We start from the raw sequence: 22,305 nt of genomic DNA, 5'->3' as shown, positions 1-22,305 counted from the left end.
AGCCTTGTTTTCAAATGGCAGGCTGTAGAGTAACATAATGCAGTCGTAGAATCATCGAGCACAGAAGGAGGCCATTCAGCCCATCGTGCCTGTGCCTGCTCTTTGTAAGAGTTATCCAATTGGTGCCACTCCCCTGCACTTTTCCCATAGCCCTGCAAATTTTTCCTTTTCAAATCTATATCCAATTCCCTTTTAAAAGTTACTAATGAATCTGCTTCCATCACCTGAGTCAATAGTCACAACTTCAAGAAACTTTTTATTTGCACTTCAAAATAATTACATGGTACTAAATAAATACGATGGCTCGGGCAGCTTATCCGATCAGTAGCTGAGCTATACAGATCAGTAAGGTATTGGGACTGATTCCGAGTTTGAAAGACCAAGAATAAAGCATTGCTGCAGAGGCAAAATGTAACAGTAAAAAATTCTTCCATTATTGCAATAGCAGAGGACTGGTTGAGAAGAGGCAAGAACACTAAAATATGCAAATTGGCTTGAAATTGAGGATGAACATAAGATAGTTAATACAGTGTCATTATTTCCTCAAAGTATTCACAAGGGAAGACACAAAACACATCCTCCCAAAAAGAAAGTACAAAGGTATAATTCAAGACTTCAATATAAGTGAGAAGGAAGTCCTAGAAAAGCCTTAAACAAATAAATCCCCGTGGATAGATGTTATTTAGTGCTGAAACTAGTGAATGGATTTTCAAGACACCGACAATTATGAGGAAGTCAATACACAATGGAGACATTAAACAAGCTAACGTGGTGCCCATATTCAAGATGTGGAGATGCCGGTGATGGACTGGGGTTGACAATTGTAAACAATTTTACAACACCAAGTTATAGTCCAATGATTTTTATTTGAAATCTACAAGCTCTCGGAGGCTTCCTCCCTCCCCATATTCAAGGGTGACAGAGGCAACTACAGACTCATTAGTCTACAATTTCATAAAACATGGAATTAATTATTAAGAGTAAACGTGAGGATTATTTGTACAACAACCACCTAGTTAACAGCAGTTGATATAGCTTCAAGATGGGGGAGATCCTGCCTGATCAATTCCCTTGATTTCTTAAAGGAAGTGACAACTCTATGTAATTGTGGTAATCCCACAGTTGTGTACTTCGGCTTCCAAAGGACAAAGTTCCACACGAAAGATTACTAATTAAGCTCAAAGCTCTGAAGGTTCAGGGCAAAACTTGAGTATGGATAAGAAGCTGGCTGAGGTTGGAAAGTTAGAGGGCTAATGTCAGAGGTGGGGGGAGGGGCTAAGCACTGAGGGGCCCCAGAGCTCCGCGTTGGGACCACTGGTGTTTCTAGGGTACATCAACGACTTGGATTCAGAACCTCAATGCAAACTGATTAAATTTGTCAACAATATCAAATCTAAAAGGAGCAATGGAATCAAATCAAGCAACTCAGAAACTAGAAAACGAATAAACAAAATGTGTGAGTTGGCTGAAAAAAAGGTAGAAAAATAATTGCAGACAAGTGTAAAGTGCTGCACAGAGGAAGGAAATATGGGCAACATACAGACTTCATGAATGACGTTAAAATAGCTAAGAATGAAGTTGAAAGAGAATTAGCAGTTTTAGTGGACTCAACATGTCCAGCCATGCAGAGCAACAATGAACAAAGCCAATAGAATATTGAAGCATGTAATCAAAACAAATCAGAGGAAGTCATGGTTAAACTGTACAGTGCTCTGGTCAGACCACACCTCGAGGACTGTGTCCAGTTCTGATCACTGAGTGCTTGGGAATATAGAGAAAAGCAATGAGGCTGAAAGACTGGAGAGACATAGGCTTCCAGCCTCTAAATTAGAGGTAATCTTATAGTGAATGGTATGAAAAAGGTTAATGCAGAATATTACTTTAAAATATGGGAAGAGGACAAGGAGACAGATTCAAACTAGTAAAAGGAAACTTTAGGACCGATATCAGGAGTTAGTTCTTCGTGCAGTGAGATCAACACTTGGAACAGAGTGGTGGAGGCAGAAAGTCTGGAATAATTTAAGAAACAACTAGATGCAGCAATGCGAAGAATGTAGGGTTGGTCTGGGTGGATGAATTAAAGATGAGCCGACAGGTCTTCCTCATCCTTGCCCTTGTAAAAGCAATGACCTTGGTCCTAAGCCTGTATTCGGAGTTGGCTTGTATTTCAATATTATTTTCCTCTCATTACCGTCATGTTTTGCTCGCTCTCTCTTTCAGGAGGACTCAAGGCCTCTGCCGGGAGACTCAAACTCCTCCAGATCGCTGTGAAAAAAGTGGGGCCCGGAAGTCTTTCGGCCGCCATTTTAGGCGGGTCGAAGGTCGCGCGCCGGACCAGCGGCTCGAGTCGCTCCGCTCCGCTCGCTCGCTCGGAGTTGTGTCAAGATGGACGAGTGTCAGAGAAAACTTCTCCAGAAACATCGCGTGGAACTGGTGACAAAACTGCGACCCGAACCTCTCTATGATTTTCTGGTGGCGAAAGGAATTTTCACCGAGGACATGATAGAGGAAGTCGAGGTGTGAAAGGGAGAGAATCCGGGTCAGCGAGGGTCCCGGGCAGGGAGGTCAGCGGGGTCAATCGGTCAGGTTTTTCCTCCTCCATCTCCAGCCAAATGCTCCGACTCTCGCTGGGACTGAGTGTCACAAACTGGGTGCTGGCGAAGAGCGAAATTGGGCTCGACTGTGATGCTGCTCGCAGTTGAATATCCCAGTCCGTGTCTCGGCTCTTATATGGAGAATGGGCCCTTGGGCAGGTGAGGCACCTGCAGTCAGCTGGCACCTGTGGAATCCCAGCATGGTATCAAAGAAAAATAAATATATATATTTTAAAAATTGCAATTAATATGAAAACTGCAAGAAGTACAACAAATGCTAGGCAAATTACATAAAAATAGTAAGTGTTACTTATTTTTGCTTTAAGATCGGAACCTGTTTTGATATACAGTCGCACACTCCAAATAGCTTGGGAAACATTCCTGTTTGGATCTTGCAATAATTAACTGCCTGTGTATTAACTGTTCATATTAATTGTTTGTGCACTGCTGTATCAAATATTAGGCACTGCAACTGATACTGTACAACAAAATAATTTACATACAGGAAGTCTAATTGCTTCAAGAGAATCAAGTCAGTTTGAATAAAATGTTTTCAGAACTTCTGCCTGCTTGCCTTGTTTCTTCCCTATTTTCTCATCTATATTTACTACTTTATGTGTAAGACCTAAACAAATCTATTTTCTTGTGCCTTCACAGTCCTGCCCTCCATTATGAAGCTACTTTCCACATCTCTTAAATTTGAATCTCTGGCCAAAAACCAACGCGGAGACAGAATATTAAAGCTCGACACGATTGCATATCAGAGTACCAGGGTCAAACCCTGTAGTGATTTTTGTTCCATCGTTGTAAATGCAAAAGACTCCAGGGTTGAAAATGAAACCTAGCTCTACATGTTTAAATAGCTTTTAAATCATATTTTGTGGGGAAATACATTGCATCGTGTGGTACTGAGCCAAAAAATTATAAAGGTCCTGTTTTTAACCCCCGCTCTGTGCTATCAGTTAATCTCAAATGGGGCTATAACGTGGTGACACAATTGTCCTTAGGGGAGGGGAAGAGCAAATAAGCTTTCCACGGTCAAAATTGCATGTTTGTTGGTGGGGACAATATTGAGTCAGGACGTGTCCAAGAAGACAGGAGAACAATCGGGAGAGTGAGGGAGTGGAAAAGCATCGTGTTTGTGACCTAGTCAGCCACAGTTTAGGATAAGAATTGCAGAATCTGAAGGTTTATATAGGTTGTAGTAAGCTGGACTCTGTATGTGCTGAAGCTTTGCAAGACATTTTGGCTACTGTTTCCTATTACTGCCTGAAATCTGTCTTTGGTTTCTCTTTGACATGATAGAACTCTGGAAGATTAGACATTTCAATAAACCAAATGCCAGCTAACATTGTGACTATGTACAAATGTTGCTTAGTTTGAAATTACCGTACTTACATGATCATAGTCAAAATGTAGTTCACAGAATTTTTTTTGACTGTAGAAATCAGGCACACGCAGGGACCAAGCCCGTCGGTTGGTAATTGATCTGCAGACTCGTGGGAGAAGAGCATTCCCTGCTTTTTTGGAGAGTCTGGAGGAAACCGGGCAACATGAGCTTGTTGGTTTACTGAAAGAGGGGCTCTCCATCCAAACCAGCTCTTCCACCTCTGTTAATCCAGTCCAGCCCTGGAAAGGATACAAACCTGTACAGCAGGAGACCTGGACTCCTCACCCAGTCCAATGTATGTAAGGAATCTGGTTGTGTTTTCTTTAAGAAATTGGTAGCTTGGTGGTAATGGATTTACTTTAACCCTGTTCTGGCTACTATTTAGTGTCCATTTCAGGACCAGTTTGTAGCTACAGAGCTTGTGACTGAGTCCCAGCCATTGTGTTTGACCAGGGAATTCCAGAGTGTGGGGCCTAGAGGACTGAAGGCTCGGCCTCCAACGGTAGGGTGGCGAGGGGGGGGATGCTCAAGCTGCTGAGTCGGAGGAAAAGAGAGTTCTGGGGGTGTAGCTTGTAGGGCTGGTGGAAGTTACAGCGATAGGGAGGGGCAAAGCCATGAAGGGATTTAAACACAAAGATGAGCATTTTAAATTTTAGGCATTGAGGGTCTGGGAGCCAATATAAGTCAACAAGAACAAGAGTGATACGTGAGCAGGACCTGTGTGGGATACAATAGGAGAAGCAGAGTTTTGGATGAGCTGAAGTTTACAAAGTGTGGAAGATGGATGGCTGGCCAGGAGAGCATTGGAATAGTCAAGTCTAGAGGTGACAAAGGCATGGATGTAAGTGCCTGCCTCCAGTTGCAGAAAATGTTACAGAGGTGGAAGCAGGCAAAGGATATAGGATCGGAAGCTCGGCTTAGGGTCAAATAGAATAGAGAGTTTGTGAACAGTATGATTTAGCCTGAGACACTGGCTGGAGAAGGGAATGGAATCGTTGGCAAGGGTACAGAGTTAGTGGCAGTGACCAAAAATGATGATTTTGTTTCTCCCGGTGTTTAATTGGAGGAAATTGCGGCTCGTGACTGGATATCGGTAAGGCAATCCGACAGCACAGAGGCAGTGGAAGGGTCGAGAGAGGTGGTGGAAAGGTAGAGCTGGGTGTCATTAGCATACGTGTGGAAGCTGACCCCATGTCTGGATCATGTCGGTAAGGAGCAACTTGTAGATGAGGAAGAGAAGGGGATAGACCTCAGGACTTCAGAGGCAGTGGTGTGGGGATGGGAAGAAAGACATTGCTGGAGATGCTCTGGCGACCATTGGATAGGTAAGAGAAGAATCAAGAGACAGCAGTCCCACAGAGCTGCACAACAGAGGAGAGGCATTGGAGGAGGATAGTGTGAGGACTGTGTCAACAGCTGCAGAGGCCGAGAAGGGACAATGCACCTCAGTCACGGAGGATGTCTTTTGTGACTCTGTTTAAGGCTGTTTCAGGGTGGAAACTTGATTGGAGAGATTCAAATTTGTCGGAAAGATGGGCATGGATTCCTGAGGCAACAAGTTCAAGGATTTTGGAGGGGAAATGGAAATTGGAGCTGGTGTGGTAGTTTGCAAGGACCTAAGGATTAAGGGTGGTTGTTTTGAGCCAGTTTTGAAAAGTAGGGGAAATGGTACCCATGGAGAGGAAACCGCTTCCAATGTCAGCTAGCTTTAGGGCCAGGAAGAGAAGTTGAATAGTCAGCTATTTCTTGGGATGTGGTCAAGGGAGCAGGAGGTGGGACACATGGATAAAATCAGCTCGGAGAGCACATGAGGGGGAGATAGGAGACTAACTTCAGGAAGAAGCAGGATCATGGCAGGGGAAACCTGGGGGAAGGTTTGGCTTTGGGGGTGAAGGTAGCGGAGGTTGCTGAATGGATGGTCCGCTTTAGTGACAGTCCATGAGCTCCTAGCACTTGTAGGAGGCGAGGCTTGAGGGGACAGTGGAAGGGTGTTTCAGGAGACAGTTATTAATTGAGAAAAGAAGCCGGAGGTTATCTATGCACTCCAGTGGGCAGTTTTAGCTGAGGAGAGTGAAGCCTGATCCTGTGATGGATGCTTAAACCAGTTGTGCGCAAGTCACTCACATCTGCATCACTTGGACTTGAGGGAGTGAAGATGGGGCTGTACCAGGGGAAGTGATCAGGATGGGCGAGAGTAAAGGTTTTACTGGGGATAAGGGTATCAAAAGGTGGAGTATTAAGCAGATCGACAACTGCTGAAATATTGTGGCAGATGGAAGGTCAAAGGCCAGGCAGTTGGAAGTTTGAAAGTACAGTTGTAAATTGACTGGAAGAAGAGTTTTTTTCCAGGGATGGCTGCAGAAGGAAGTGGGATTGGAAGGGGATGGGGTATGTGGGTGGTGAGGGATACAAGAAAATGGTTGGAGATGGCATGAGACCATGTGAGATGGCGAGGCCGAGGAGGAGGAGGAGGCTGAGAATGTGACTAGGAGAGTTTATATGGAGGGAGGTGTATCACAATATTCTGTCCTCCTATTTCAGGCTCAGACACTGATCTCTTTGTTCCTAAAAAAATAACTACAGAAGAACGACAGGATGACATGGTGAGTGTTTATTTCACAGTGTCTGTACGAGCTGTTTACTCCTTGGGTTTTGTATAGGATTTTGGCTGGTGTGGCGGATTATTCAGTCCCAAGTTGGATTTGTGCTAATATAGTTGATGCAGAAGCCCTGTATATACAAACCCAAACCAACAAAGTACCCACACATGGATGGAATTTATACTTTGTTAAGATTTTAAAATGAGGACTGGCTGGTAACCATGCAGTTCTTTTACCCTGGGACATGAGATTCTATCGATTTTTAAATTGCTTCCCTGCACCTGCTGTTCCTGACCTGGTAGATCTTGAGTGTTCCATTCCCCATCACTGATATCCATCACTTTGATTTCCCATTCTCAAAAAAGATATTTTTTAAAACAACAAAATAAGACATCAATTTGTGTGCTGATACAGTCTACTTCTCTTAATTCAAAAGTGCTTAATTCAACGTATCTGGTAATTCTGTTTTTTTAAATCACCAAATTCCACTTTGCTGTGTTATTTACTTAGCATTACATAGAATTTACAGCACAGAAACAGGCCATTCGGCCCAACCGGTCTATGCCAGTGTCTATGCTCCACACGAGCCTCCTCTCACTCTATTTACTTTATCTCACCCTATCAACATATCCTTCTATTCCTTTCTCCCTCATGTACTTATCTAGTTTTCCATTAAATTCATCTATGCTATTCGCCTCAGCCACTCCATGTGGTAGCGAGTTCCACATTCTAACCACTCTCTGAATAAAAAGTTTCTCCTGAATTCCCTATTGGATTTATTTGTGACTATCTTATATTTATGACCTCTAGTTTTGGACTCCCCTACAAGTGGAGACATCATTTCTACATCTACCCTATCGAACCTCTTCATAATTTTAAAGAGGTCTATCAGGTCACCGCTCAGTCTTCTCTTTTCTAGATTTATGGTGCTTAATTTAAGTTGTTGGATCATTTAAAATTTTCAGTGCTAAGAAACAACATTGAATTATCAAAAAGAGACTGTATTAGGGGGGAAATTGCATTTCCATATTCAGAATCTGTTCAGGAACCAGTATCAGTTTCTGTGGATTTCATCTTTCCCTTTGCCTACCTCTAGATTTATAAAATGGTCGCTGATCCTTGTGGCTGTTGTTTGATCATCAACAATGTGGACTTCTATTCAAGCAGCGATTTGAGATGTCGCGAAGGCTCTGACATTGATTGTGAAAAAGTGCAAAAACTCTTCCAGAAATTGCACTTTGAGGTTATTGTTAAAAATAATCTGACCAAACAAGTGAGTATTTCCACACACAACCTTTGATTAGTCATTATAGCCCATATTGTGCCTGTAGAGTGCAGCACAGCCCTGCAACACCACCTATCAGGATACATTGATGATCAAATCCTTGACTGAATTCCCAACATTGCAAGGATAGCTCGGTCTATTATAAGAAAACTGTAGTTCAGAACTAACAGGTGTTCTGAAGAACCAGAGAAAGGGAACTATTGAGCATGGCCACCAAAACAGCGATTTCCCCCACTGTATGCATCGCGCACACTGTTACAGATACCCATCCAAATTTACTAAGAGTCTTGTACAATCTCTCGCATTTTCATTGAAGCAAACTTCAGTCTGGAAAGCTGATATGGTACCTGTACCAAATCATGTATTGTGCAAAATCTCTATTCCTAGAACTTAGCTGTTAACCTCCAGAATTTGGCAGACCCTTCTGCATAATAGTTTGGAGTTGGACATAATCTTTATGTAATGACTTTAACCATACCAGAAACTGTATGTGGTACAAGCCCTTAGAGAGACCTGCTGCCTTATGGGTTTCTTTCTCTTTTGACTCCCAATCACTTTTCACCTGCTGTAGCGAAACTGAACGACAACACTGTGACTCCATGTTCCCCTTGGTGACTTGATTTGTGAAAGTCTTAATTTTAACAAATGTTGCATCATGGATTGTTGGTGCTTCCTCATTCTGTTATGTGTTTCACTCCGACAGATGATGGAGACGGAGCTGGAGAGCCTGGCTGGCAAGGACCATTCGAATTTCGACTGTTGTGTTGTAGTTATTCTTTCGCATGGTAGTCTGGTGAGTCACAGTGCTGACTTCAGGAATAGATACAGTAGCTGCATGGCATAATATAGTCCTGTGAATCAGTAATATTTAAACAATAGGAGTGCCATTTTCCTGTTTTTTGTTCTACTTCTGATTTTGTGTGTTTTGGTGTCTTTCTCTTTGTTTTTAACTTTTACTGTCACCTAGCAACCATTTTCTTTCTGCTTTTTCTATCCTAGTTTTCCCATTCTGTTCCTGGTGAACCTGACTGGGAAACCTTTGCCTTGTGTGATGACAATGACTGTGCTAAATGTACATTTGACACCACTGTCTATGATGTGCTGCCCATGGGTGGATTTTACAAACAAGTTTGTGCACAACCTTTGAGCAGCTACACTGGTGAGGAAATGTTGGGTTTCCCAAAGACCTGCAGGTCATATAGTTCCTTTAGTATTGCTGCAAAGGACAGAGTCGCCGGCAAAGTCCAGTACAGTGAACCCTAACACAAGACATTTGGGGAGAACTGAGCAAAAACAGAAAATGCTGGAATTACACAGTAGGTTTGTCCGTATCCATCAAAGAGAAAGGACAAGTTAACACTTGGGGAAAATTGTTCTTTTCTCTTTTTAGTTGCTGACTAGATTTGTATTTCCAACATGATTGTATGTCAGATTTCCACTATTTGCAGTTATTTTGCTTATTTTTCCATTGATGACAAGTGCTGGTGGATGACATTTATTAGACCCCTACAGCTTCTAGAATGACTGAAAAGAGATGTAAGGACAGTTTGATTTTTGAATTCAAATTTCAACAGTATTATAAAAGGCTATAGAATAAAAGCACCTTAAAATCTTGACATTTATAAGGAAAATTTTATATTTTTGTTGTTTAACTGGAATGGGAAAACTGTAAAGTGCTTTTGACAAATGTAAATTGTTAAATGACAACTGATGAACTTACATGAAAAAAAATGCCCATTTTTCTTCATTCCATAGTGTGGTAAGTAACACAACTGACACAATCCAAATGACCACTGTAGTCTTTTTCAAACCCACGGGCTAAAACTTGTACTGTACAAACTCTTGTACTCTGAACTTTCAGCTGCTATGGATCTGAGGTAACTGTTTTGGAAGAGCATGCTGCTTTTTGTCTACTTAGAACCATAGAAAAGATACAGCACAGAAGGGGGCCATTCGGCCCATCGTTTCTGCGCCGGCTCGAAGAACAACCAGGTGTCCGTTCTAATCCCATCTTCCAGCACCCAGTCCATAGCCGTGCAGCTTACAGCACTTTAGGTGCAGGTCCAGGTACTTTTAAAAGAGTTGAGGGTCCCTGCCTCTACCACCAATTCGGGCAGCGAATTCCATACACCCGCCACCATCTGGGTAAAAAAGCTTTTCCTCATGTCCCCTCTAATCCTTCCGCCAATCAGCTTAAATCTATGTCCTCTAGTTCTTGAACTCTCTGCTGGGGAAACAGGTACTTCCTGTTTACTCTATCGGGGCCCCTGATAATTTTGTACAACTCATCAAGTCTCCCCTCAGCCTCCTCTGCGCCAAGGAAAACAACCCCAGCCTATCCAATCTCTCCTCGTAGCTGCAATTTTCAAGCCCTGGCAACATTCCTGTAAATTGCACTCTCTCCAGAGCAATTACGTCCTTCCTGTAATGTGGTGACCAGAACTGCGCACAATCCTGTAGCTGGGGCCTTACCAGCGTTTTATACAGTTCCATCAATACATCCCTGCTTTTGTATTCTATACCTCGGCTAATAATGGAGAGCATTCCGTATGCCTTCTTCACAACCTTATCTACCTGTACTGCCACCTTCAGGGACCTGTGCACAAGTGATCTCTCACTTCCTCTACCCCTCTCAATATATTCCCATTTACTGCGTATTCCCTTTTATTGTTTGCCCTCCCTAAGTGCATTACCTCACACTTCTCCGGGTTGAACTCCATTTGCCACTTTTCCGCGTACTCCACCAACCCATTGATATTTTTTGGAGACTACAGCTATCCTCTTCACTATCAACTACACGGCCAATTTTTGTGTCGTCTGCAAATTTTCCAATCAATGCCCCCAACATTCAAGTCCAAATCATTAATATATACCACAAACAGCAAGGGACCCAACACTGAGCCCTGTGGTACACCACTGGAAACGGATTTCCATTCGCAAAGACATCCATCGACTTTTACCCTTTGTTTCCTGTTACTGAGCCAATTTTGGATCCAATTCGCCACATCCCCTGTATCCCATGGGATTTTACCTTTCTGACCAGTCTGCCATGTGGGACCTTGTCAAATGCCTTACTAAAATCCATGTAGACAACATCCACTGCACTACCCTCATCAATCCTCCTTGTCACTTCCTCAAAGAATTTAATCAGATTTGTAAGACATGACCTTCCCTGAACAAATCTATGCTGACTATCCCTGATTAAACCATGCCTTTCCAAGTGACAGTTTATCCTATCTCTCAGTATTGATTCTAATAGTTTGCCCACCACCAAGGTAAGACTGATCGGCCTATAATTGTTCGGCCTTTCCCTCGTACCCTTTTTAAACAATGGTACTACGTTTGCAGTCTTCCAGTCCTCCGGTACCTTCCCTGTATCTAGTGAGGATTGGAAAATGATCCTCAGAACATCCGTTATTTCCTCCCTGGCTTCCTTCAATAGCCTAGGAAACAATCTATCCGGCCCTGGTGACTTATTAACTTTCAAGGATTCCAGTCCCTCTTGTACTTCCTCTCTTATTATGTTTACATTATCCAATATTTCACACCTCTCCTCTTTAACTACTACGTCCGGATCATCCCTTTCCTTTGTGAATACGGAGACAAAATATTCATTTAAAACCCTACCCACATCCTCTGCTTCTACACACAAGTTACCCTTATCATCCCTGATAGGTCCCACCTTTTCCTTAGCTATCCTCTTGTTCTTAATGTACTAATAAAACATCTTTGGGTTTTCTTTAATCTTACTAGCTAATATTTTTTCATGTCCTCTTTTTGCTTTCCTTGTTTCCTTTTTTACGTCATCCCTGTACTTTCTATACTCCTCTAGGCTTTCGTTATACTTGTTAGTGAATCTCTGCTTAAGTTGATGAGAGAATGGAGGGGAGCTTTGTCCATGACAAAATTTCCAACCAAAACTGGTACAAAAAAGTCAGAGATCAGTTCACCATGGTATGTCCCTGTGTACTTTCTCCAAGGAGCTGCCTTAAGCTGCATTGTCCCCTCAGCTGGTAAATGGTGCATGGTGTGGAAGTGCTTAGAAATAGAGAAATCAAATGCACTAACTGAGAAGTGGGCAGTGTAAATAAAGTACCTTTAGTGTGTGGCGTATCCCCTTATTTGACGAGTAAGAGCAACTACTCCTTTTGAACCAAGAACCTTTCTTTTCCCTTTGTGTTTGTGTGAAATTTTGTGCTCGTTGCTCTGAGGGATATTTGAGCTGGAAAATGGAATATTCTCCCATTTCATGCACTTATTGGAAGCATCGAGCTCTGCCAGATCTGGTACAGCATGGGTAAGATACAGAGTATAACTTCTTCTTCCTCACTCCAATGATGTACCTCAGTCCTATCCTCAGTAACATTAACATTAGCTGCATTTCCTAGGTATGGATGCATATTGCGGTGTTATAATGTTTAAAGCTATAGATGTATTTCTGTACACAGGCTCAACACAGAGAATTTCCTGGTGCAGTTTACGGAGTGGATGGGGGTCCCACAGTATCAGTTCAGCGTATTGTCAGCTTCTTTGATGGTTTGCACAGCCCGACACTGCGTGAAAAGCCCAAATTATTCTTCATTCAGGCTTGTGGCGGAGGTAGGTGCCACAATTGTTACTGAGTTATATAAATAGATTACCTATTGGAGGCATTAAAAAATAAATCAATGTAGTTACTATTGGCGTTTAATTAAGTGGCCAGTTACCATACTCAAGATTTAATCCAAATAATCAGCTATGTAAGAGTAACCAGAGTCCGTCCTGTCTCTTGCTTGAATCTCTAGAGTACACTGTTATCCTCTTATTGCCAAGCTCGCATGGATTAGTACTTTAACTCAGGCTTAGAAACAGTGTTCAAATCAGCACTAAAATATTTACCATCGGGGTACAGTAATGTAGTGGTTATATTGCTGAATTAGTAATCCAGAGAATGTGATTTCAAATCCCACCAGAATCAAAGATTGAGAATTTGAATTCGGTTTTATAAAAACAATCTAGGGATAAAAGGCTAGTATCAGTAAAAGTGTCCATGAATCTGTCAGATTGTTGTAAAAACCCAACTGGTTCACTGGTGTCCTTTAGGGAAGCAAACCTGCTGTACTTACCCATTCTGGACTTTATGTGACTCCAGACCCACACCAACGTGGTTGACTCTTAACTGTCCTCTGAACTGGCCAGCAAGCCACTGTTATATCCAATTGCTACAAAGAATAACAAGAATAAAAGGGGAAGGACCACTCAGCTGCGACCTAGGCAGCAAATCAGGACACAACAAAGGCACACTCAGCCCGGTTGACCCTGTAAAGCCCTCACTTCTGGGGACTGGTGCCAAAGTTGGGAGAGCTGTCCCACAGACTAGTCAAGCAACAGCCTGACCTAGTCATTATCAGCCAACATCCCAGACTCCTCCATCACCATCCCTGGGCATGTCCTGTTCCACTGGCAGGACAGACCTACCAGAGCTGGGGCACAGTGGTATACGGTCCTGGACTGGCCCTGGGAGTCTTCAACAATGACTCTGGACCCCATGAAGTCTCGTGGCTTCAGGTCAAACATGGGCAAGGAAACCTCCTGCTGATTACCACCTATCTCCCTCAGCTGATAAATCAGTCTTCCTCCATGTTAAACATCACAGAATGTACTCTGCGTGGGGGACTTCAATGTCCATCACCAATAATGGCTTGGTAGTACCACTACTGACCGAGCTGGCTGAGTCCTGAAGGACATAGCTTGCAACACGTGGTGAGAGAACCAACACGAGGGAATAATCTGCTTGACCTCGACCTCACCAATCTAATTGTCGCAGGTGCATCTGTCCACGACAGCATTGGTAGGTGTGGCCACCGCACAGTCCTCGTACAGACCATGTCCTTACTTCACATTGAGGACACCCTCCATCATGTCATGTGGCACTACCACCATGCTAAGTGAGATAGATCGGATCCAGCAGCTCGAAACTAGGCATCCACGAGGGACTGTAGGCAGCGGAATTGTACACCACCACAATTTGTAAACTCATGGCCCAGTCTATCCCTCGCTGCTTCACCATCAAGTCAGATAACCATTCCTGGTTCAAAGAGGAGTGCAGAAGAGCATGCCGGGGGTAGCGTAAGGCATAACCTGAAAATGAGGTGCCAACCTGGTGAAGCAACAACAAAGGACTACATATATGCTAAACAGCGAAAGCTGCATGCTATGGGCAGAGCTATGTAATCCCACAACCAACAGATCAGGTCAAAGCTCTGCAACCCTCCCATCTCCAGTCATGAATGGTGGTGGACAATTAAGCAACTAACGGGAGGAGAAGGGTCCATGAACGCCCCCATCCTCAACAGTGGTAAAGTCTAGCATGTGTGTACAAAAGACAAGGCTACAGTGTTTGCAACCACCTTCAGCTGGAAGTGCAGTGGATGATCCTTCTCGACCTGCTCCTGAGGTCCCCACCATCACAGATGCCAGGCTTCAGCCAATTCTATTCACTGCACCTGACATCAAGAAGTGACTGACTGGCTATAGCAAAGGGTACGGGCCCCCGGCTCTAGTGCTGAAGACCTGTGGCTCCAGAAATAGCCCCAACCCTAGCCAAGATGTTCCAGTACAGCTCCAACACTGCCATCTACCCAATAATGTGGAAAATTGGCCAGGGAAGTCCTGTCCACAAAAAGCAGGACAAAACCAACTTGGTAAATTACCTCCCAATTAACCTACTCCCAATTATCGGTAAAGTGATGGAAGGAGTTGTCAACAGTGTGGGACTTACTCAATAATAACTTGCTCACCGATGTTCAGTTTGGATTCCGCCAGGACCACTTTGTTTTAGGCCTCATTTCAGCTTTGACCCAAACATGGACACAAGAGCTGAATTCCAGAGGTGAGGTGAGAGTGACTGCCATTGACATCAAGGCAGTACTTGACTGAGTGTGGTACCAAGGAGCCCTAGTAATACTGAAGTCAGTGGGGATTGGGGGAAGACTCGAGTGGCTGGAGTCATATATATTCTGCTTCTCTCCTGAAAGACACAGCCCCTGACATAGTACGACTTTACAAAATTTACAGTTGCACCTCCAGTATTAATTACATGGTAAAGTCACTGGGTTAGTGCTGCCCTCTTGTATCATATTCAGACAGTTCCTTTTTACTCTTGTTAATGCATCTTCCACATTACAAGCACACCAAGAGGGGAAAAAATATGGGCACTAAAACTGAACAATTAAAGAAAGGTACCCTATTTCCATATTTGGTTTATTCTCCATTGTGTGCATTCAGGGAAAACATGTTTTGAATTTATAGCATTTGTATTACCACTTGCCTTTTTTTTTCATAGAATCATATAAATTATTGTACAGGAGGAGGCCATCATGGTTATGCTGGTGCTAGTTCTTCAACCTGAGCTACTTAATCCCATTACCTTGCCCTTCTCTACATCCTTTTATATTCTCCTTTTTCAAAACTTATCCAATTCCCTTTGAAATTCTTTGCTGCTTTTCACTACTCCCAACCTCTTTGGTCATCTCCTGCCTCATCCTCTCCTTTTTTCTTATGTGCTTTTTCTCTTTCTGCTTTTTATCAGTTTCACTTGTCTCTGTCTAAAAGATCTTCTGTTTCTCTCATTGCTTGGAAAAGAGTGGTCGGTGCAGCATTGAGACAGAGAAAGAGGGTAAAAGAGAACATGAGTGAGAAAGTCCAACACTGCAGAGAGAAAGGGAAGAGCGGTGCAGTATTGCGAGGATCTCGGCATCTGAGTTAGCTGAAGGACACAATATACAGGTTTGTGTACTTTCACAGCACTAAAGTGAAACTTTTTCATTCTTACAGATCAGAAGGATACAGGATTCGAGACAGCTGAGGAGGTGGACAGTGCTCCTGATATACCCTATGATACCATTAGCTTGCAGACAGACGCTACTCCACGTCGAGCAGAAGATGAGCCAGATGCAGTATCGAGCTTGCCAACCCCCAGTGACATCTTGGTTTCATACTCTACATTCCCAGGTATCTTTACTTGCCCAGTTACTCTCTCTCGAGTGATGTGATCCATGTTAGGTACACATCCAAGTTAATGTCAACACTCTTGCATTTTTCAGGGCTCAAGCAGCTAACTAAAGTATGCATGTCAGTTTATATAATTTTTGCTGTTCTATTTTTATTCCTTTCTTGTGATTTTCGTACTTATCAAAATGATGAATATTATTGTTGGGCAATTAAGCACGTTCCAGTTCAGGCACCCCGACTACAGCACTGTGACATTTTCCATCTCCCACTTCAGTCAACTTAGTAGCCTCTTTGAGTGAGATTACTATCTCTTACCAATTAGCAGCAGAAGATTGTGCTGTACACCCACCTTATAAGAAAAAATAATATTAATGGGGAAAAAAAACTAAGTTTCCAAAAATAACATTTGTAAGGAAATTGTGGTTTAGAAAGGAAGTTAGGGAAATTGAAGAGAACACAGTATTACTCAGATGGGTATCCCTTATGGTGTGGAGCCTAAATATTTAGTGCTCGTTTACATTTGATGTATTCCCAGTGATGATCCTTAAAGTTCCTAGTCCTTTCCTGATTTGTACCAGGTAATTTAATTAAAGGGTTGTAAATACATTTAAATCTATTATTTTTGCAGTTATCTTATTGCAGCTGTTTTCTAGTTACAATATATTGCTATTATATTCATAATATATATTATGTGTAATAGTTAGTGAACCATACTGAGTAGCTTGCAATTGCTGAGACACTGGGGAACAGCAATAATACTGGGTTGTCCTGCTGTACTCAGCTATTGGGCCAGTACTTGATGGGTTTTGGATGTGCAGTCACAACTTTGAGAGTTACACAGTGACTGTATTGTGGGCTGTGATTGGGAGTGTAACTTGACTGAATGCTGGGGCTGCACAAACAGATTAGTGATTTAAGATTGTTTTCTCTTATTATGACAAGTAGCAATGGGTTATTTAGATGTTTTTGAACCCTTCCTTTAGGCTATGTGTCCTGGAGAGATAAAAATGCGGGATCTTGGTACATGAACGCTCTAGTGCAAGTTTTCAGTGAATATGCTCATTCAGATGATCTAGTAACACTCCTAACAAGGGTGAGTTGTTTTATTTTAAACTGAGCACAATACCACTGGTTGAGACGTAACACTTGGGGGTCATCACCTGAAAACTGCATTGTAGTTGGCACAGGTTCTGGTGATTCACTTGCTTAAAAATTCACATTTACCTGTCACAAGCGACAACACCTCAGCTCTGTGTCAGATCTTTGTTAACTGGAATTAGCTTTTTAAACTAGTTTTTCTTCTGAATCAAAACAACAATTTGGAAAGGGGGAAACTCTCTCTGTTGCCACCAGTAATGCTGGCAGTTTGTGGATAATGCAAATCTAGAGAGCTGTTTCTGAATTGATCAGTGTACATTGTTCTCATCAAACTTACTTGGTATGTTAGTGTCAATATAGAATAGAATCATAGAAAGGTTATAGCATGGAAGGAGGCCATTCGGCCCATCAAGTCCAAGCCGGCTTATGCAAGAGCAATCCAGCTAGTCCCACTCCCCCGCCCTATCCCCGTAGCCCTGCAAATTTTTTCCTTTCAAGTACTTACCCAGTTCCCTGCTGAAGGCTGGGCACTACATTCCAGATCCTAACCACTCGCTGTGTTTTTTTAAAAAAAAGTTTTTCCTCATATCACCTTTGATTCTTTTGCCAATCACCTTAAATCTATGTCCTCTGGTTCTTGACCCTTCTGCCAATGGGAAGAGTTTCTCTCTATCTACTCTGTCTAGACCCTTCATGATTTTGAATACCTCTATCAAATCTCCTCGCAACCTTCTCTGTTCCAAGGAGAACAATCCCAGCTTCTCCAGTCTATCCATGTAACTAGAGTCCCTCATGTCCCTCCCTATGTTATAGGGAGCAGTTGTTCTTCATACATGATACTCTTCTAATGCAATACTCCTTTCCCTCAAAATGCTCCCATCGTTACCACTACATATGATAGACCTATGCCTACCAGTACTTAAATGTTATACAGCTCAAATTGTCCTCTCCAGACACAGCCCAAGTTTAGAAGGACAAAATCTATAAATTGTACTGCTGGATGTTTTCACAGTTGAAGTGGACACAGTGTGGAAATTTCATACACCGACTGTTTAAGTTTTATTGAAATTCTATTAACAACACCAGTTAGTTGAAATGTAGTTTGTACCTGGAACGTCAACAGGAACAGGTTCAGTAGGCTGATAATTTTTTCTTTTTTTCTCGCTAGTTCTTTTTTTGAAGGTACTAATCTTGCTGGAATATGGTTTAGAGGTATTGGGCACCTTGCCTGAGTGGCCATTCTTCATGTATGGAGCTGTGTTGGCGAGTGTTGTCAGGCTCTTTGATGCTTCACAGTCGAGCCTGATCCTATCCTCGCCCAACATCCACATAGGTGCACTTCAGGCACAGGTCACAGAAAGCGATTAGGGGAGGGGCCCTGACCAGTTGACCCTATGTTAATCCAGCAGCACTGAGCTGAATTGCAGCACCCCACCTGCCACCAGGGCTGCAATCAGGGAACTCGGCACAGTCCAGGAATCAAATCTGAGACCTTCCCACGGCTCAGTTTCAGGATGCCATGCATTTTGGCTTTTTAACAGTATATTTTCAATACAGAACCGTCTAAGCCTGTGCATCCTCTTGTTGTACTGTTGAGAATTTTGAGCAAGTAGTTCAGAATTTGTCTGTTTTTCAGGTGACGAAAAGCATTTCAGAAAATGAGAAAGCTCAAGGAAAGTACAAGCAAATCCCTGGTTCCTTCAACTTCCTTCGCAAACGACTTTACTTTTTTAAGAAGAAGTAACCATTTCGTATTATGGACTGACGATATGGGCTGTCATCTTGGTGTTATTCACTTTGAAAAATCTCAAACAGCTCAGTGCTCTGGTTTTAAAAGGAATTAATTATCACTGAGTACTGATCAGCTGCTGGCTTCCTGGTTGTATATTTCTATTGCAGCTCATAGAAATTTGTATCAGATTTGTGAAGTGTAGTGGAGGCTGTTGGATGCAGATTAATCATTGAATGTATTTTAATGTGTGGATGACTGTTCAATGCATAATTAGTGTACTAACCAGCATTAATACAACTCTGTTCATACATACAAACAAAACATCTTTTTGGGGAGGAAGAATATTTAAATTTTCCTTCAGGACACTTTAATTGTTCAGTTAGGGTCACAGAAAACAGGGCTTGGTTTCAACACCTGAAATTTACCTGCCTCTATTGGACATTTGTATTGATGAAAGAACAGTCGTGTTCACAGTAGAACATAAATACACGGGACCACTGAAGATCAGTGGATGGTGACATGAGGCAATTATGGTCAATTAATCTTGCCTTACCCTGCCCCTGAGATGAATTGTGATGTAAGATAATTGTATTTGATTAACACCTTGCTCTTCCTTGCCCCAATCAAGATGTGAGAATGGTATGGAGACCACGTAGATCTTTGTGTCTGAGTTAGCTGATCTTACCTGAGGTGGCAATAGGGGTGCTACAATTGGTCTCAGCCCGCAGGGATAGGGAGATAAAAATTGTCCAGTGTTCCTACTGTTGATCCCTGTCCATGACACCTGCTGGAAGTTGAATGAAGACGTGATTGAGCTCAGTTGTGGTGCCCTTCATGTTTGAACAGCCCATCAATACTCACCGTCTACACTTGTCCAACTGACCTTTTTCATGTCTAAGTTACTAGAGCGCGATTGGCCCCCATGGAACTGTATTCCAGCATGGAGTTAGTGCCTTCAAGAGGGGGAGGAAAAGGGCAAGATAACAAAATAAATCAGTATTTGCAACAGCTGTCTGATATTTCAGTTATGGTGTGAATTAAATAAATTATGAAGACTTGTAAAAATATTTAATCTCCCATGACTTGTAACTTTGTTATTGCACAGGCACAAAAGAAGTCATTAATGGTGTATTTTATTTAAAAAGAAAAATCCTTCTTAAAGATTTATACGAGAAGGTGCTCCATTCCATTGGCCCACTCTCAACCACAGTTTGTGGTATTATTTGCATTCTTTGTGGATCCCTCACCGACACAAGACTCCCAGAAAATAATGTCCCTGTAGCCCAGCCCTCGCTGCAACATCATTTTGTTTCATAGTATATTTGTTGTACAACAGCACTAGTTCTGTTTGTAGCACATAACTTGGATCATTATTTTGTACAATAAATTTTTATTTTCAATTCCACTTGTAGCATGCTGGATTCCCTCATTGCATGATTTTTCAAGTTGGAAGCCCCCCCTCAAGCTTCAGCACACAGATTCAAGGAGACTGACTCATTTGCTGAAGGGTTTTCCTGACTACAAGAATGCTGAAGCTTGAGCTCTGGACGCAGCGACAGTGAAATTCTTTCGCTTAATATTTTTAATGAGAAAGTTTGTGTGAGTACAAAACCAAAATCATTGATGGGAGGAATCACGGGGATACCTCAGGTTTTGTTCTTCATAGAATCGCTCCCCCATTGCAAGTCTTAGAAACATAGAAAATAGGAGCAGGAGTAGGCCATTCGGCCCTTCGAGCCTGCTCCGCCATTCAATATGATCATGGCTGATCCTCTATCTCAATACCATATTCCCACTCTCTCCCCATACCCCTTGATGCCTTTTGTGTCTAGAAATCTATTTATCTCCTTCTTAAATATATTCAGTGACTTGGCCTCCACAGCCTTCTGTGGTAGAGAATTCCACAGGTTCACCACCCTCTGAGTGAAGAAATTTCTCCTCATCTCAGTCCTAAATGTCGCACCCCATATCCTGAGACTGTGACCCCTCCCTAGCAGGGACTCTCAACTGATTTTCTACATTGATTCCTATGAACAGTGATCAGATTAAAGGATTTTTATACCATCAGTACAGCCTACCCAAGCCTTTTTTAACTGAACAAATGATTTGTACTTGTAGAGCAACTTTCACATCCTCATCTAATTAAATACTTTTGAAGATCAGTGACTGTTACATAGGCAACTGTAGCAGCCAATTTGCACACAGCAAGGTCCCATAAACAGTGAATTTGACCAGATAATCTTTTGGTGTTGGCTAAGTCTTGGCCAGGATTCCAAGAGAACTCTCCTTCTCTCTGAATAATGCAGTGGGATCTTTTATGTGCACCTGACCAGGCAAATGCGGCCTAAGTCTCATATGACTGATATCACCTCTCGTCAATGCAACCCTTCCATACTCCACTGAAGTGTCAACCGAGATTACATTCTCAGGTCTGTAGTGGGGCTTGAATCTACAACCAAAGGTGAATGCTACCACTGAGCCATGCTGACACACTGAAAAAGGAGCTGGAGTACTCAATCTTTGTACTTTCTAGCAATACGATTTGTTTTATTAGCAATGTTTAAGTCATGAATCTTTTTAATTTTCCATTAGCCAGTTTGTACTTTTTTACTGTGTGGCACTACTTGCTGAATTATTTTAGTAAAAAACATATCTACGTCATCATTGTAATACATTTATATCACAATTTAGTCATGAGTTTTACTGCAGCTAAGATGCTCATTTCATTCCATTGACTATATGGAAGTTTTGACACATGTTGAGCTGCAGTCACAAAATCCACAATGATATTGATTGATGGAGTTTTAAAAAAATGTTCTTTGTAAACCTAGATGCTCACGCACATACTGCACTCATGCACATTCTAGTGGTTGGCTCACAAAGGGCACTTGGCAGGGGCCTGGGTAGCACTCAGCTCTGAGCCAGATGTCTGTGGGCTCAATCCCACTTCATAACTTGAGGACATCATCAGTGATGTAGGGGTGCAGGCAGGAAATATTTTGGAGGTGCAAATAAGCAGTCTTGGTGATGGACAGGATGTTAAGTTTAAAACAGTTCAGGGTCACAGTTGTAAATAATTGGATTTAGCCTGACTGAGTGGCTGGGTAGGGGGATGGAGTCATTGAGTGAGGGCAGGATTTGTGGATGTAGCCAAAGATATTGGCTTCCTGATGTTCAATTGCAGGAAATTGCAACTCACCCACAATTGGATGTTGAACAAAAATCTGACCGCACAGAGGCAGTCCAGGGTTTGAGAGAAGTGGTGGAGAGGTAAAGTTGGTGCCATCGGTGTGTGGAAGCTGACTCTGCATTTCTGGATGTACTACATGCAGTTCATATGGAGTACTACATTCTCAGATGCAAATAAAAAAAAACCTAAGAAAAAACCTTCCCCCTTCCTGATGTAACTGTCTTTGCTCCTGGTCCCTGAAAAACTGCAACTTCCTTCACTTTTGAACTGAGTGAGATGATCTGTGTGTCAGAGAACACTGATTAAAAATCAGGGCTCTCTTAGCTTCCATTTCTGTGAAACCGTTCTATTCTTAGAACAGAGAATATGCTGGTTTCACATTGCAGAGGCATGTAGGCCAACAGTTAGCATTTCATGGGAGCCA

At 42.4% G+C, this 22,305-nt stretch overlaps 1 protein-coding gene across 1 annotated transcript; it reads left to right on the top strand.

The window, feature by feature from the left end:
- Positions 1-1,731: 1,731 nt before the first annotated feature.
- Positions 1,732-19,758, top strand: casp9 (caspase 9, apoptosis-related cysteine peptidase). Its single transcript, XM_067970519.1, has 10 exons — positions 1,732-1,833; positions 2,221-2,517; positions 4,039-4,279; positions 6,526-6,587; positions 7,681-7,857; positions 8,573-8,662; positions 12,318-12,468; positions 15,685-15,861; positions 16,845-16,954; positions 18,596-19,758. Exons 2-10 carry the CDS (start codon positions 2,386-2,388, stop codon positions 18,701-18,703), a joined length of 1,248 nt encoding a protein of 415 aa, XP_067826620.1. The 5' UTR covers positions 1,732-1,833; positions 2,221-2,385; the 3' UTR covers positions 18,704-19,758.
- The last annotated feature ends 2,547 nt before the right edge of the window (positions 19,759-22,305 follow it).

The sequence above is a fragment of the Heptranchias perlo genome, chromosome 32 (assembly GCF_035084215.1).
Source record: "Heptranchias perlo isolate sHepPer1 chromosome 32, sHepPer1.hap1, whole genome shotgun sequence".
Classification (NCBI taxonomy): Eukaryota; Metazoa; Chordata; class Chondrichthyes; order Hexanchiformes; family Hexanchidae; genus Heptranchias; species Heptranchias perlo.
The sequence above is the reverse complement of the archived record's forward strand: the minus strand, read 5'-3'. Positions and strand labels throughout refer to the sequence as shown.

Bases quoted from the DNA above. Each gene is read 5' to 3' on its own strand.
- casp9 (XM_067970519.1), top strand. From the start codon at position 2,386: ATGGACGAGTGTCAGAGAAAACTTCTCCAGAAACATCGCGTGGAACTG. The intron at 4,280-6,525 runs GTATGTAAGGAA...CTCCTATTTCAG, and splicing joins GACTCCTCACCCAGTCCAAT to GCTCAGACACTGATCTCTTT. The intron at 6,588-7,680 runs GTGAGTGTTTAT...GCCTACCTCTAG, and splicing joins AAGAACGACAGGATGACATG to ATTTATAAAATGGTCGCTGA.